This window comes from Mangifera indica, chromosome 3 (genome assembly GCF_011075055.1).
Source record: "Mangifera indica cultivar Alphonso chromosome 3, CATAS_Mindica_2.1, whole genome shotgun sequence".
NCBI lineage: Eukaryota > Viridiplantae > Streptophyta > Magnoliopsida > Sapindales > Anacardiaceae > Mangifera > Mangifera indica.
Genome location: NC_058139.1, coordinates 398,809 through 413,073, shown reverse-complemented (window position 1 = coordinate 413,073; position 14,265 = coordinate 398,809). Strand labels below are relative to the sequence as shown.

Genomic DNA, 14,265 nt, shown 5'->3' with positions numbered 1-14,265 from the left:
CTTCAACGGATTTTCAAACCAATACCCTCTTAGTGCTAGATCGCATAAAGATGAATCCAAGTCAAGTTGGCTAAGTCTTAGAAAATAGTTTGATAGATTCAATTTGAATTTGATTTATAATTAGATTCAAATTATATTAATTAATTATTAAACTAATATTATTTCATTTATTATTATATAAAATCATATTATTTTATCAATAAATTATAAGTTTAAATTATAAATCCCAATCCAATTTTGAATCTCAAATTTTAAAAAACATTTGGAATTCAAACTTACTTTGCAACTTTATTTTCTATTCTATATTTCTGAGTCTATCCGGAACAAAAGACATTCCGATGCAAGTCTGTGTCTCTCCTAGTCAACCTACCTCGAGGCAGCCCACTGTAAATTTATTGGACAAAAAAAAAAACAAAGGAAGCATTCTTAAAAAGACCAGAGTGATTACGTCTAGTTACCATCATCATACGTAACAGTAACCATAGCGCCAAACATGATGCTGACGTGGCAGAAGTACAGAAAGAGGGACCACATGGTTTTGGGTTCCCCACAACAGTGAGCCCCTCACCTCACCAGTGAAAAGCATCTGAACCGTTAGGCTATTTGCCCCCTTCATCACCGACAACTGGCCCTCAAAATAACCGCCGTCCGATTGACCCGTCAATCAAAATCGAATTTCATCGTACATCTACGCGTCTTATTTTGAAAGAAAGAAAGATGACCGTTCTTGAGTATCGTGTTCCCGCTGGAAACTAAATGGTCCACACTACTCCACACAAGGTTATTCGCCTGCTTAGCAACGCAAACACGGAGAACATAATCCTCTACAGCGGCACTCACTTACACCTTATGATAGAATAAATAGACGGTGAAATTTGAAGAATTATTGATCTAGATTAAGATTGAATATAAGAGCGAATGTAGAGGATCGACAAGAGCTGTAACAGAGACGTAGGGGACTTACCTTAGCAAGAAGGGGCCTGCTAATATATTTGGTTCACATAATTAACTCAATACAATCTACAAAGTTTTTCTTCTTATTGTAAGGGAGAATTGAAGCCAATAGAAATTACATATCAAAATCATGGATTCAAAAACAATATAAATTTACATGAATAACATCTATAGTCACCATCACATATTTCCTTATTAATTTTAATTTTATAAGATACAAAAAATATAATTACATACTTATATATTAATATATGACAATTATAAAATCCCTTTCTCTCCCACTTCACAATTTGTGATGCGTCATATTCTAATTTTTATATAAAGAAATGTATTTTTAAATTTTCTTAAATCAAAATAGTTAGGGAGAAAAGACATCTTTTAGAATATTTTCGAGAATAGATCCAACGTAAACGGTATGGGTCTTATAGTTTAAAGGATTAAACACGTGATTATGAACCACAATGTTAAAGGGCTCAAAATATCATGTAGATATGATCAAACTATACACTTATATATTATTCGTCTTATCTTTATAATCATGATCATCCTCCCTGGTATTTCCTCATTAATGATCTCTGTGACAGTGTTTAAGTTATTATTTGGATGATAAAGTAAGGATTAGTAGCATTGAAATTTGCTGTTATAGTGATATCCAGTTGGTCCGGCTTAGTTTTCAGTAATGTAATCATATTGCAGGCTTCCTACCGTAAACAAAAACATTTGTGCACGTTATGGCCGCTTCGATGCTGGCTAGCTAAAAAATAATAATAACAAAACGATTGATCATGGATTAATTGATTACACATTCAACTATTGATTCACAGCTAACTTTGAAGATACATCGCAATCTCACATGAGAGCCGACATCCAATGAGAGAAAACCTTAGATTCAGTGATCAGTTACATAAATTCCAAGTAATGGAGGAGTTTCAATTCAAACCCATAAATTGATGCACTTTAATAAACAATTGAAAGGCTATACATGTGGTAGCAAAAATAGGGTTGCCAGCTTTCGCTTCCAATAAAAGAGAGAGTGATTCCCTGGAAGCTTTATTGGAGAGAATTCCAAAGACGCAACACCAGCTCTACATAGTGACAAAACCTTATTTCCTTTTCTCGGGGCAAATGATACAGACATTGCCTTTCATTTCTCATAACGTGTGGTCTCTACGATGAGTGAAGACGAAGAAAACTTGAAAAAACAAAGGCATGCAATCCGGAAAGTTTGAATCCAAAGCTTTGCATGCATGCACTTACAAAAATGCTGCTTTTTATGGCATTCTTTGTGATTAATATTAGGTGAGTCGATCTTTACCGAAAATATTACTTAGGCTCCAAGAGAATCTAACGTACTTGATATAAATATTCAGAATGATAGCTACATATATACCATAATTTTAAATATTTAATCCTCTTGACTTTTTTTCACCTAGTTTTCTTTAAGTCAACATCCTTTCGCATTGTGTATGGAATCAGCTTGCATTTTGATATAACTTTTGATTGAAGGAAGATAGATTTTGGTTATAGATGTTGCAAGATTGTTTAATTATTATTATAGATATATGGATCTTGGAATTTTATGCATGCACTAAGAATTAAATATGATAGAAAGTTAACCAAAGCTACCCATATGACCCACTATTGGTTGAACAATTGATCAAGACTCAAAATCTCAAGCATAGAGTTAAACGATAAGGTTCGATTTCACTCTTATAAATGAATTTGATTATACATAGTAATATTTTTTTATATGTTTGTATTGAAGTGAATGATCCTTACGATGAATTGCTCTAAAGAATTTATTAGTTTAATAATCAGATCTATTAAACAAGGTTTTTTATTTAAAAAAATTACATGAAGTCTCTCTTAATTAGTTAATCTTTTGTATCTTTTGCTATGTGGAAAAAGGTTGTAAACCAAATAATATAACTAATCAATATATATAGTTCTTGTCAAAAAGGTAAAAAGAGAGTTGAAATCTCTTTATTGCAAGTCAAAACTTACAAAGTAGAGAAATGAAATATCATGTGCTATTGTAAGTTGAAAGGGAGAACAATACATAATAACTTACAAGAACAACAATAATTTCTGTCCCATATCCATAAATTGGTCCCCTCGCCTTTTTTTTTACTTTTTTATTTTTTATAAGGCAAAACATGGTTTCTCCTCTCAAGTAGAAGAATATAATAAGATTAATAATTATCATTTATATAATTCGAATTGACACCATATATTATAATATTGTTCAAGTAAAATCTTAGTTGCTCATTTAATCGTCTTTTGTAGGTTCTTCATATGATCAGCTTGTTCCCAATTCAACAACCAATACTTATACACAAGGTAGGGGTGAACTCGATGTGAGGCTCGAATTTAGATCAAAATTGTAATATCTAATTTGAGTTCGAGTTTGAACTACCTCACACTATCACATAATATCATTGAAGAGTCGTCAACATGATAAATAATATAGATAAAATAATAGTTGATTACATTGTGAAACGAATACTCTAAATCAAAATTGACTTATTCGAACCAATTCATGAATTCAACTTGACCCAATCTGGATGAGATCCATCCCTTACATGCAGGACTTTTTACTTCTTAAATTTTTTTTTTCCTCAAATAGAAAAGTTGATGAAGCATTAACGAAGAAAAATAATCTTAATCTTATATTTAATTCTTCTCTTTTTAATGCGGTTGACTTCCTTCTCAACGGCTATGATGAAGCGTGTGTTGTCTCCAGGAGACAAAATCATAATCTTTACTAGAGAAAAATGAGGGTTTGTGATGTTAAGTAGTTACTATAAGGGTGCAATTTCGGGTCTTTGTGGGACTATCTTCAATATCTCCTCCCTTTTTTATGTGACACGACCTACCACTCACTGTAAAATGGCCTCTGCTAAGGCATTAAAAACCATACAGGAATCGGATTAGTGGATCTCAATCATTTATTAGGCATAAGTATGGTCTATGGTCTGTTTGTAGCAAATTAATCACAAAACAACAAAACAAGTGGCCCTGAAATGATGGTATTCTGGTTTCAAAGGGAGGATTAGAAGGGTAAATTTGGGTGAATTGGATCCAAATTCACTCAAAATCAAATTCATGACTTGATTAGAACAAACTGATTTCAAACTGGAGCTCTAACTCTATAGCTTGTATTGAAATCAATATGTTTGAACAACTTTAGGATCAAGGGGTAAATTAAAGAAAGTGGAGTGTTCATGTCATACTGACTTGGAATGAATGTAAGTACCGAAAGAAGAAAGAGAGTTAAATACGCAAGGATGATCGGCCTGGTGTTAGAGGGTTTAGTCAAGATTATCAGACTAGGAATGAGATTTGGGAATATATGGGGACCCATATATCTCATGCAGATGCAGTAGTGGTGCCAAACATTCCTTTCATTCTATTATGAAGAATAATGCATGTCTCCCAAGCTTTTACATTTTTGGACCTTGGATACCCTACACTACAATATTTGAAAGAGAAAGATCATGTTCATATTCATACGTATGAAATTTTGCCGACTTACTTTAATATATATTCGAGCTTTCTAAATTTAAACCCAGATTTTGTGTAAAACAAGCTAGGGTTATCAACTTTACTCAGGCCATGATCAATGATATACAGTACGAACGGAACTACGATCATTAGAGAGGTTCTAAGAGTGATTCGGAAAACTAAGAGCGTATTAGCACTGATTGCGTATGAGGAACTTAAACGAACCCTTTTCCAATAATGAACAGAAAGTCTGAAAATTAAACGAGATAATGTTTTTCCAAGTTTTTCAGTTCCTGAAAACGACCGTTCCTGATTTGGAAGACTCAAGGTGATCCCTTGAAGCTGAAATGATCTGACTTAATTGCTTCAGTATAATTAAAGTGCATTAACCTCTCAATGATTCACCACCAACACTCATTATCTGTCTCAACTGATTTCTATCTCTAATCCTGTCATATCAAAAAGCAAGACTGATAAATCTGGGATCAGCAACAATTTCATGAAGTAAACTTACCTGGATTAAAACTGAATCAAACTCATACAAAAGCCAGTTCAAACTAAGTTTGAATCCAAAATGATTAATTTCAAGATGCCCCTTAATAAGCGAATAATATTGTTGGAAAGAAAGATGAAGAAAAAGAATTGTCCATAACAATAAAGAATTTCTAATGAGACAAACTTCGTACAATATTGTTAATGAAATGATATCACAAGAGGTTTCAAAACGAGACAAATTTAAGTTGAACTTGGATTAAATTTACCCTAACTGCTATATTTTTAAATAACTAATAATAAATGAGATTATATCTGTTAGGTCTTTTAAGACAAAAAGTGGACGACTCATTTTGTCATGCCATGAGATCACTAAAGGGCAGAAGAAGCATGCATCAAGGCCTGGTGAATATATCTTCCCATTTATATTTTTATTAAAATAAAGAAAAATTAAAAAAGGAGTAAACTCAATAAGAATTTGTATTTGTATTCCCAGTGAAGGCAAAAATTTATAATTGAATTCGTTAGCAAGAAGGCAATGGCAGAAGGCGGTGGTACTAAAAATTGATCCCTTCAAACAACCCACTTGCCTTTTGTAAGGTCCAAACAATTTTTTTTCTTATAATAAAAAATGAATGTATCATTTCCCTAAGTTTAATTGGATCCACCAACACCTGTAATATTCTCTGCGACTCGCCGCCCAGGCAGTCACCCATTGGCCATCTTGGCCGTCACCGCCACCTCCACCTCCACCTTCCTCAATAATCACATCCTTCCTCTACGGGACTCTGACACAACAAATATTTTAGATGGTATATAGAAAAGAATTGTCAAAAGAAATTAAAAATAAAAAATTGAGAATAACTTGAAGCGAAATACTAGGTTAAATATGGATTGGAAAGGTGGATTTCAAATCCATCCATCCATCCCTAATTGTCTTATGCCTAACCCATTGAGCGTGATAACACGCGCTTATAAAGAGCAAAAAGCTCCACCGCCCATGGCTTATTGTACTAGTCAGGACTGCTAACGTGCACTGGGAAGAGTTTGGTGCAAGTTAGCAGCTTAGAGGTTTTGGAATTCAATGGAATAATAATAATAATAAAATCTCATGCTTTATAGTAGCAGTCATAATTATATATTATATATAATATAAAAAAAATTAAGTTTTTAAGGTAGGGATAAGATACATAATTCGATTAACGAAATTATAAAACTTGCATTAACCTCCTCAGATATTAAACTGGAAAAACGAGAAAACAAACTACCATGACCCGTTACCGCCGGTAAAGAAGTAAACAGAAATATGACGACAGTAAATATGGAAAATCTCAGTGTGTCTTGAAGCTGCAGAAACCGTATCAGATTTTCATTTTTGTCCCTTTTATCATATTCATCCTTCATTTCACTTTATTTCTATATATAAAAGTTATAAACCACTTTCATTTTCTTATTATAACAAAAATATTACGCAACACCATACAGACTCCTGCGTTAAAAGAGTTTACACTGCCAGCTTTTGTGTCATTTACTGTTTCCAATAACCTTCTGTCCTGTCACTCTTCTGTTCTATTCCTTTGGTTTTATTTATCTTTGTTCAGTCTTACAGAAAACGTTTTCTTTGTGGCCGCAACATGGCTACGTATTGGAGCTTCATGGGGTTGTAGTAGTAGGTACCGGGTAGAGTCAGTTTTGGATTTTGAAGTCGTGTTTAGTTGGGGACTTGGGGTCGTGAAATGGGTGATGAAGAGATGGTTTCGGTGCTCCAGGGGATGCTCAAGAGTTTATGTTGCAGTAATGGGTGGTCTTTTGGTGTTTTTTGGAGTTTTGATGAACGAAATCCCATGTACGTTTGCAGTAATGGGGTGATTACTTCTTGTTTTTGGATTCAACTTTGTTACAAGATTTGTTTTCTTTCGCATTTGATTGTTCCATTTTTATGTCTTCTGTGTATTATTATCTTCTTCTTGTGGGGTTTTAAGTACTGCGTGCAACTGTAAATTTTGCCTTCTTTTTATGTTTAGTTATCGTGTTAGAATATGAATGTGAAGAGAAGAGGAAAATGCGAACAAATTTTCTTCTTCTACATTGGTAACTTTTACCTTGTTGTAACTTTATTCTGGTGTTCCCATTTCCTTTTTCTTTCCAAAATTCTGCTGATTCAGATCTCTCAGCTTTGTTCTTGTTTTGGAGGAAAAAACATATAATTTGTTCTTCACATCTGTGAAAAGTTAACTCTAGATGGTTCAGGAACCAAATCTAGGTTTTGATTCTTGATGAATAAGTTTTTTGTGAGCTTGTTTAGATTGTTTCTTTGAGCTTGGAAATTTTAATCTTTATGTAAATTCCCTTTTTCATTAGTAAAAGTCAATTTTAGCGTTTTCTCCCCTTTAAATTTCGAAAAAAACGAAGAGTGGTTGATGGTTTCAAAATCATCAGTTTGGTCATATTCAATTACAATGCATTTTCTGATTGTAAATTGTTCTCTTGAAATGTTATCAGGTTTTTGACTTTGCAAGATGCCTACTATGAAGAACAAATGGCCACAGTGGTTGATAAAATGCTCTTAGAAGTTCACATGCTTGGTGAAGGGTAAGTTTAAAATAGTACTCTGTTTCATTATTCAGTTTTTAGGTTATGCTGATTATTCTGTGGAATTCTGCTATTGTTAGTTCCTAAATCATTTGCAAGATCATCTGTTTTTAACCATTTTGTAAGCTCACAAGATGGGAGAGAACTCAGGCAGGCCTGATCTTGATGTTGTTGTTTTTTTCCTCTTTCTTTTTGTTTTGTCTATGTAGAGTAATTGGTGAAGTTGCTTTCACTGGGAAGCACAGATGGATGCTCTCTGATGCTGTCGTTGGAGACCGGAACTCCATTTGTTCTATAGTAAGTCAAGATGCATTTCAGGTACTTCATCAATTATTGCTGGGCAAGTTGCTGGTACATCTATTCTTATCTAATTACCAATAGGGCAAAAGGCTACATAGTTAACTTGCTTCTCTTGGAGAATCGGTTTTGTACTTACATTGAACTTTCATCTCATTGTACAGGACGATTCAGGCTTTCATCACCTATTTTCATCTGGAATACAGGTATCTTTTGTTTATTGTGTTATATAGTTAGCATAATTCAGATTCTTCTCTTATGCTGTTAACATTTTTGTAGTTGTTATTTTAAACATCTAAACACAACCGTGTTTAATACTGTTTATAAGCATTGATCTTGGTTGCAGACAATTGCGGTAATCTCTGTGGAATCAAGAGGAGTGGTGCAGTTTGGATCAACCCAAAAGGTAAATATAATCAAAGAATTGGAATAATACTTGTTTCGCAAGTTCTTTTTAGTACTGGACCGTGTATTAGGGTTTGCTACTTATTGTTATTTATGCATAGTAATGAGTTGTGTTTGACATAAAAAGACCTCAATTTCAGAGATCTTATATAATTAGCTATTCTTTTTTTCTTTTTTGCTAAAAATTTACATGCTTTTTCCAAATCCGATGCTGGCTTACATATTCAATAATAAAGGCAAGAAATTAACCGTGGCATGGTTGAAAACATTTTATTGATTGTAAAGCTTTTGCTATAGCAGATGTTGGAGAGATTGGAATTTTTGGACCAGACGCAAAAATTGTTACAGAAGATGGAAAATTCTGAAGGGCTTATCCTATTGGAAAACTTGCCATCATCTCTGAACAGGGAAACAGATGATTTAAATGCAATCTTTGCTTCCATAATTTCATCTGGAAATTCCTTCAGTGACAACTTTGCTCCTGCACATGATGGCAGCTCTAGAGAGCTGAAGGGAAACCCTTCTTTGTTAGCAGATCTTAATCATTCCTCCACTTTCACATCAGAGATTGACCACAGAATTATCAACTCATCTCATCTTTGTAATGAATTCCAAATTCCCGGCAGAGAAGCTCAAGCCCTATCATCTGAGAAAACTGATGCTGTGTACCAGCCACTCTTCTTACCATCTGCCTCTGTTAAAAACTTGGTTGCCAGTACCCCCTGCATTAGCACATGGAGTAATGAAGATTCTTTTTTGACTTCCTTTGAACAACTATTTCCTTCTGAAAGTGTAATTCAGGATTCATCAAACTTATATTCTGCAAAAGCAACTGCTCTTCTCCATAATTCTCAGGGGGAGTCAAGATTGACTTCAGCATACAGCACAGAGGGATTGCTTGATGTAGAAAAAAAGATTCCAGGCAGTATAGGGAAGATGATGGACAGCCAGCACTATGCTCAATCATCCCCAGAAAATAAAGCTAAACTTCCGGAGATGACTACTAATCTACCTGGATTGCCAGAGGAGTTTAAGCCAACAGATTTCTCAAACTCCTATGAAGCGGAAGATCTGTCTCAGTTTTTAAGTCCTTCACAAGACAATATCCTGAACAGAACGGGAAACACAACAAACAATAATCTTTTGAAGTCAATTGCATCTAGTTCAGTTTCATCCAGTATGGTTCATGGCAATGTTTCAGTTGACATTTCAACCAAACATCCATCTAACTCTGTGCAAAGTTCAATCAGTGATGCATTTGTATCTGGTGGACAAGAGAAGTTTGCAATTGTTCATGATGTGCAAAAATATTTGTTTGAAGGTTTGGGGCTGGATTTTCTATGTGAGCGAGCAGGGGAGTGCTTGGAAGATTACATAAAGCCTGTAGTCGGTGGTGATCATTCATCTGCTGGCGCTGGTATGACAGAGTGTGTAACTGACTTGGATGTTGGTTCCACAGGTGGTCCCTGGAAAGGACTATTCTCTCAGTTAGGGCTTGAAGAGATTTTAAGTGGTGTTAGTAGTTCTAGTTCTGTGACTCGATGTAGTTTTGAGGATCAACTATCCTCCACCAAAAGAAGGAAAATGGAAAGTTCTTTCTCTAATGCTAATCAAATTCCATTGACAAAGCTTTCTTGCTGTGATGGAAGCATGGGTTTAGTTCAGCCTTTCTATAACCAGGAGATGCACAATCTTGTGCACAAGAAAGATTTTTTACTAAAATCACAAGTAGGTTTATTGATTGATGATAGCTATAGCATCAATGCTGAACATTCTGCTGTAGCGCCAGCTAAGAAGCCTGAAAAACCTTTGAAGGTCATCAGGAAAAGAGCTAGACCTGGGGAAAGTACCCGTCCCAGGCCCAAAGATCGACAACAGATCCAAGACCGTCTCAAGGAATTGAGAGGGATCATCCCTAATGGTGTAAAGGTATGTATTTTGGTTTTAAGTCTTTTAAGATTTATGGATCATCCCTAGAACACAACTTGTTTCTTTACAGTTTTATTAGTTTTGGGGGTTTTTCAAATATTAATGTTGGACATGGCACTTTCATGCGACACTGTACTATTAGATGGAGCATTTGATGCTGATTAGTCGCTGGTTGACACTAGAATATATAAAATATTGATGTATGCTACTTTGACGATGGTACAGTGTAGCATTGATGCTTTGTTGGATCTCACTATCAAACACATGCTTTTCTTACAAAGCATAACAAAATATGCAGACAAGCTGAAAGAAGCCAATGAGCCAAAGGTAATCACTTGATTTATTTGTTTCTGCTATGCATTATAAGCTTAGTTTTTGTTTGCATCATTTACTGACTGAAAAACGATTTGCCTTTTCATATAGATGATTGGCAAGGAGAAGGGAGTACTTCTTAAAGACAACATGTCTAGTCCAATAGGCAGTGGTGGTGCTACATGGGCATTTGAAGTAGGGGGCCAGAGAATGGTTTGCCCAATAATTGTCGAGGACTTGAGTCCACCTGGTCAAATGCTCATAGAGGTACGACAAGGGATGAGAAAAAATAAATTTCTGATAACTGCTATGAAACTAGCTTACTAAATGCGTTTCCGGATTCGTTGTTGCAGATGCTTTGTGAGGATAGAGGATTCTTTCTAGAAATAGCAGACATAATTAGGGGTTTTGGTTTGAATATCTGGAAGGGAGTGATGGAGATTAGAGAGGATAAAATATGGGCACGCTTCATAGTCGAGGTAAGTAAATATAATCATGAGTAATTAAAACTCAAAAAGAATAAATTTAGATGACTCAAATAAGCTCATTGCGAAACTGACTCTGAAGTGCATCACAGGCAAACAGAAAGGTAACAAGGATGGATATATTTTGGTCCCTTGTTCAACTTCTACAACAAACATCCACCTTGAGAACGGATTCAACCAATCAGCAGAGTAATGCCATGGATGTTGGTATTCCTCTGATGCCTGTAGCTGCGTCCAATCAGCTTGGTTGAGACACTTCGATGATTGAGCACATCAGAAAACGGTTTCAGAGATACCTTGAGCATGCACTTATCGAGAGCCTGCGGTGATTGGTGTTCTGAAAATTGAAGAGCTAGCTAGAGCTATATAGCCTAAAGGTGGTTCTTCTTTCCACATCATACATCTTGGAAATGAAGATGGAATGTGCATAAAGTTAACAGGTCCTAGGATATACATTGCCTTAAACAAAGTCCTGATTTAGAGAAAGGATTTTTATACGGAGCATGCCTTAGCCTTACACAGGAAGCAGAACCCACTGTAAAAACTTGTCTTGCATGCAATATGCTCTGGTTTATGTCAGGTTACATATGACAGACAAACATGACACATGACATGAGTGAGCTGAAGTATGTTGTTTCTTGTTTCTTTCTGGTCGGTCTTGCAATAACTTCTTAATTGTTCATAATTTGAAGTTGTTTTTTAAGTTAGTCGTAGGTTAATCATGCATTACTAAAAATGAAACAAATTTGCTTTCTCTCATGTCTGAATGTTATGCAATAATAGAATCTTTAATACATGAAATGTAAGTAATATACAAATATCCCACTGATCTTCCATTAATAAGAAAACTAGAAGTCAATATTAAGCAGAAACTTGTATCCAATCCAAGGAGTCAGTTCACTTTAGTTGGAATCAAATTGAAACATTTTCAATTCATTAAGTTTGGTTTGAGATTAATACCAATATTAGAGTTCATTTCGTTGACAATTTTTTTTTCTTTTTCTACCATTATTCTTATTTTCTTTTAATGATTTTTCTTTTATCAATTATTCTTCTTATTTTTTTAGTATTTCTGTTCATCATCTTTTTATTCACCTTCTATAATTTATTATTCACACTTCAAATTTTTAGAGTTTGAGTTTGAATTAATTATTTTATATTTAAATCAAATTTAAATTAATTTTTATTTACATTCAATATGAATAAAAGGAATAGTTAAATAACAAGAAAAAGAATAATTAAGAAAGGAAGAAGTAAGTGACTGGCTTTATGTCCAAACTCAATGAAAGGACTCGAGGTAAAAATTTCTTTAGTTTAAAGTTTACATGTTCAAACTAAGCGAAAAGAATTTCCTATCCATTTTTTACCCCATTCTTAAACCCATACCCATGATAGATCAAAAACCACTTTTTCTACCCATGACTAAACTATCGTCTATTTTTTCAGTTAGGGACAGGGGTAAAATCGTTATTTTATTATAAACCTCAAAACTTTAAAATTTTACCATTTCCTCCCTCCAGGTTTTAAAAACTAACACCTCAATCCATCCTCAAAGTTTGAAAAGTTTAGATTTCACCCCTAAGGTTTGCTTCCTTCTTCGGCCACCACCGACGACCGACGCATTCCACTGATCTCTTATCTCTGACTATAAAGGACGACGAAAGATGACCCTTCGTTGTCTAGATCTGGATGATGAAGTGTCGTCCAAATCTGGAAGAACAGACGAAGGATAACGCTTCGTCGTCCTTCGTCGTCGCGTCTAGACGACGCAACGAGCGATGAAGGACGACGAAGCGTCGTCCTTCGTCGTCTGGGTGGATCTCTTCGTCGCACGGTGTTGCGACAAAGAGATCTTTGTCTCTTCGTTGCACCGTGTGACGAGGAGATGAAGATCTCTTCGTCGCACCATCGCCGTCGCATCAGGAGAAGGAGGAGGTCGGTAACGACGTCGGAAGATGAAGTTGAAGAATGGGGGTGAAACTGCTATTTTTGAAAGTTATGGGAGGCGGCTACGGTTTAAAAAATGTGGAAACCCTAGGTTTGGGGGTGAAAATGTTATCTTTTAAAGTTTGAAAACTTTAGATAAATGTGAAATGTTAGTTTTTAAAACCTATGAGAGGTGAAAAGTAATAAACTTTATAACTTTTTAATATCAACAGTAAAATAACTATTTTATCCCTTTCTTTAACAGAAAAAATGGACGACAGTTTAGTCATAGGTGAGAAAAATAGTTTTTGATCTATCGTGGGTATGGGTTTGAGATTAGGATAAAAAATGGGTGGGACATAGTCCTTTTCCCTTCAAACTAAACATATCCAGACTGAAGCAGTTTGTACCAGAGCCACTCCTAGGTGGTAGATCTGTCGGTGTTAATGTAGAACAATGAATTGAGTCTACTGGAAGTTTGAAGAATTAGGATACGATTAGACAGCAGTGGGATTTAATTAATTTTGTCTTCTTGTGACAAATATGCGTGCTTAGTAGATTTATGTACAATACCCGGCTTAGTTACCCTTGGATCAAGACACAAGTACGGCTTATCTGAAAGTTTTTGCAGTGTAATAGATTTTGAGCAGAAGGGCAACCTTTGATAGTTGAGTTTGCCTTTCAAATAAATTAGCCAATGTGGTTGTGTAAAGGTCCCTTTCACATAAGTGCTGTTTCTCTTCAAGTGAAATCAGCATAAAGCTGTTGAAAGTGTTATTTTAAAGTTAAGTGCACCCATTATGAAAAGATTAGGGCAGACAAGTGGAAGGATGGTCGTATTCATGACCTAATTTGGCATGAACCCAGGTGCAGAATCAGCATTACAAGAAACATGGTAATTGGCAGGATCACTAATGGATGATTTGTCTTATCTGTAATTAAGAAATGAAGCATTAAAAAGGCGGGACGACTATTTCCCACCCAAGGTATACACCTATCTCGAGTTTTTCCCGTTAACTTTGAAAATTTCATTTACCCACCCGTACACGGTTAAAACTAACGGTTTTAAAGGTAAAATCGTCATTTTATCTGTATTATAAAAAATAAACTTAAATTTGATTTAATTTTCCCCCTCTAAACCCTAAAAACTAATAATTTCATCCAAACCCAAGTTTTAAAAAACAACATTTTCCCCCTTAGGGTTTCCAGTTTTTAGATTCAACTTTTCGGTATCGTTTCTTCCTCTCCGATGACCTCCAGGTGACGGCTCTTCCTCTCTGGCACCGTCTTCTTTCGACAGCTCTCCTAGGAGCGGTCATCGACGAAGACGAGTCTCTTCGTCGACGACGAAGACCTCATCTTTATCTCT

The 14,265-nt window shown here is 35.1% G+C and overlaps 1 protein-coding gene across 2 annotated transcripts; it reads left to right on the top strand.

Moving 5' to 3' along the window:
* Positions 1 to 6,404: 6,404 nt before the first annotated feature.
* On the top strand, positions 6,405 to 11,677 carry LOC123211735 (transcription factor bHLH157-like). 2 transcript variants are annotated; one of them, XM_044630592.1, is made up of 10 exons: positions 6,405 to 6,796; positions 7,453 to 7,542; positions 7,752 to 7,860; positions 8,004 to 8,045; positions 8,186 to 8,245; positions 8,542 to 10,173; positions 10,399 to 10,500; positions 10,597 to 10,752; positions 10,839 to 10,964; positions 11,063 to 11,677. In XM_044630592.1, the coding sequence occupies exons 1-10, from the start codon at positions 6,687 to 6,689 to the stop codon at positions 11,219 to 11,221; spliced, it is 2,586 nt and encodes an 861-aa protein (XP_044486527.1). In that variant the 5' UTR covers positions 6,405 to 6,686; the 3' UTR covers positions 11,222 to 11,677. The 2 variants fall into 2 exon arrangements, with proteins under 2 accessions (XP_044486527.1, XP_044486528.1); XM_044630593.1 differs by lacking the exon at positions 6,405 to 6,796 and adding an exon at positions 6,877 to 7,041.
* The last annotated feature ends 2,588 nt before the right edge of the window (positions 11,678 to 14,265 follow it).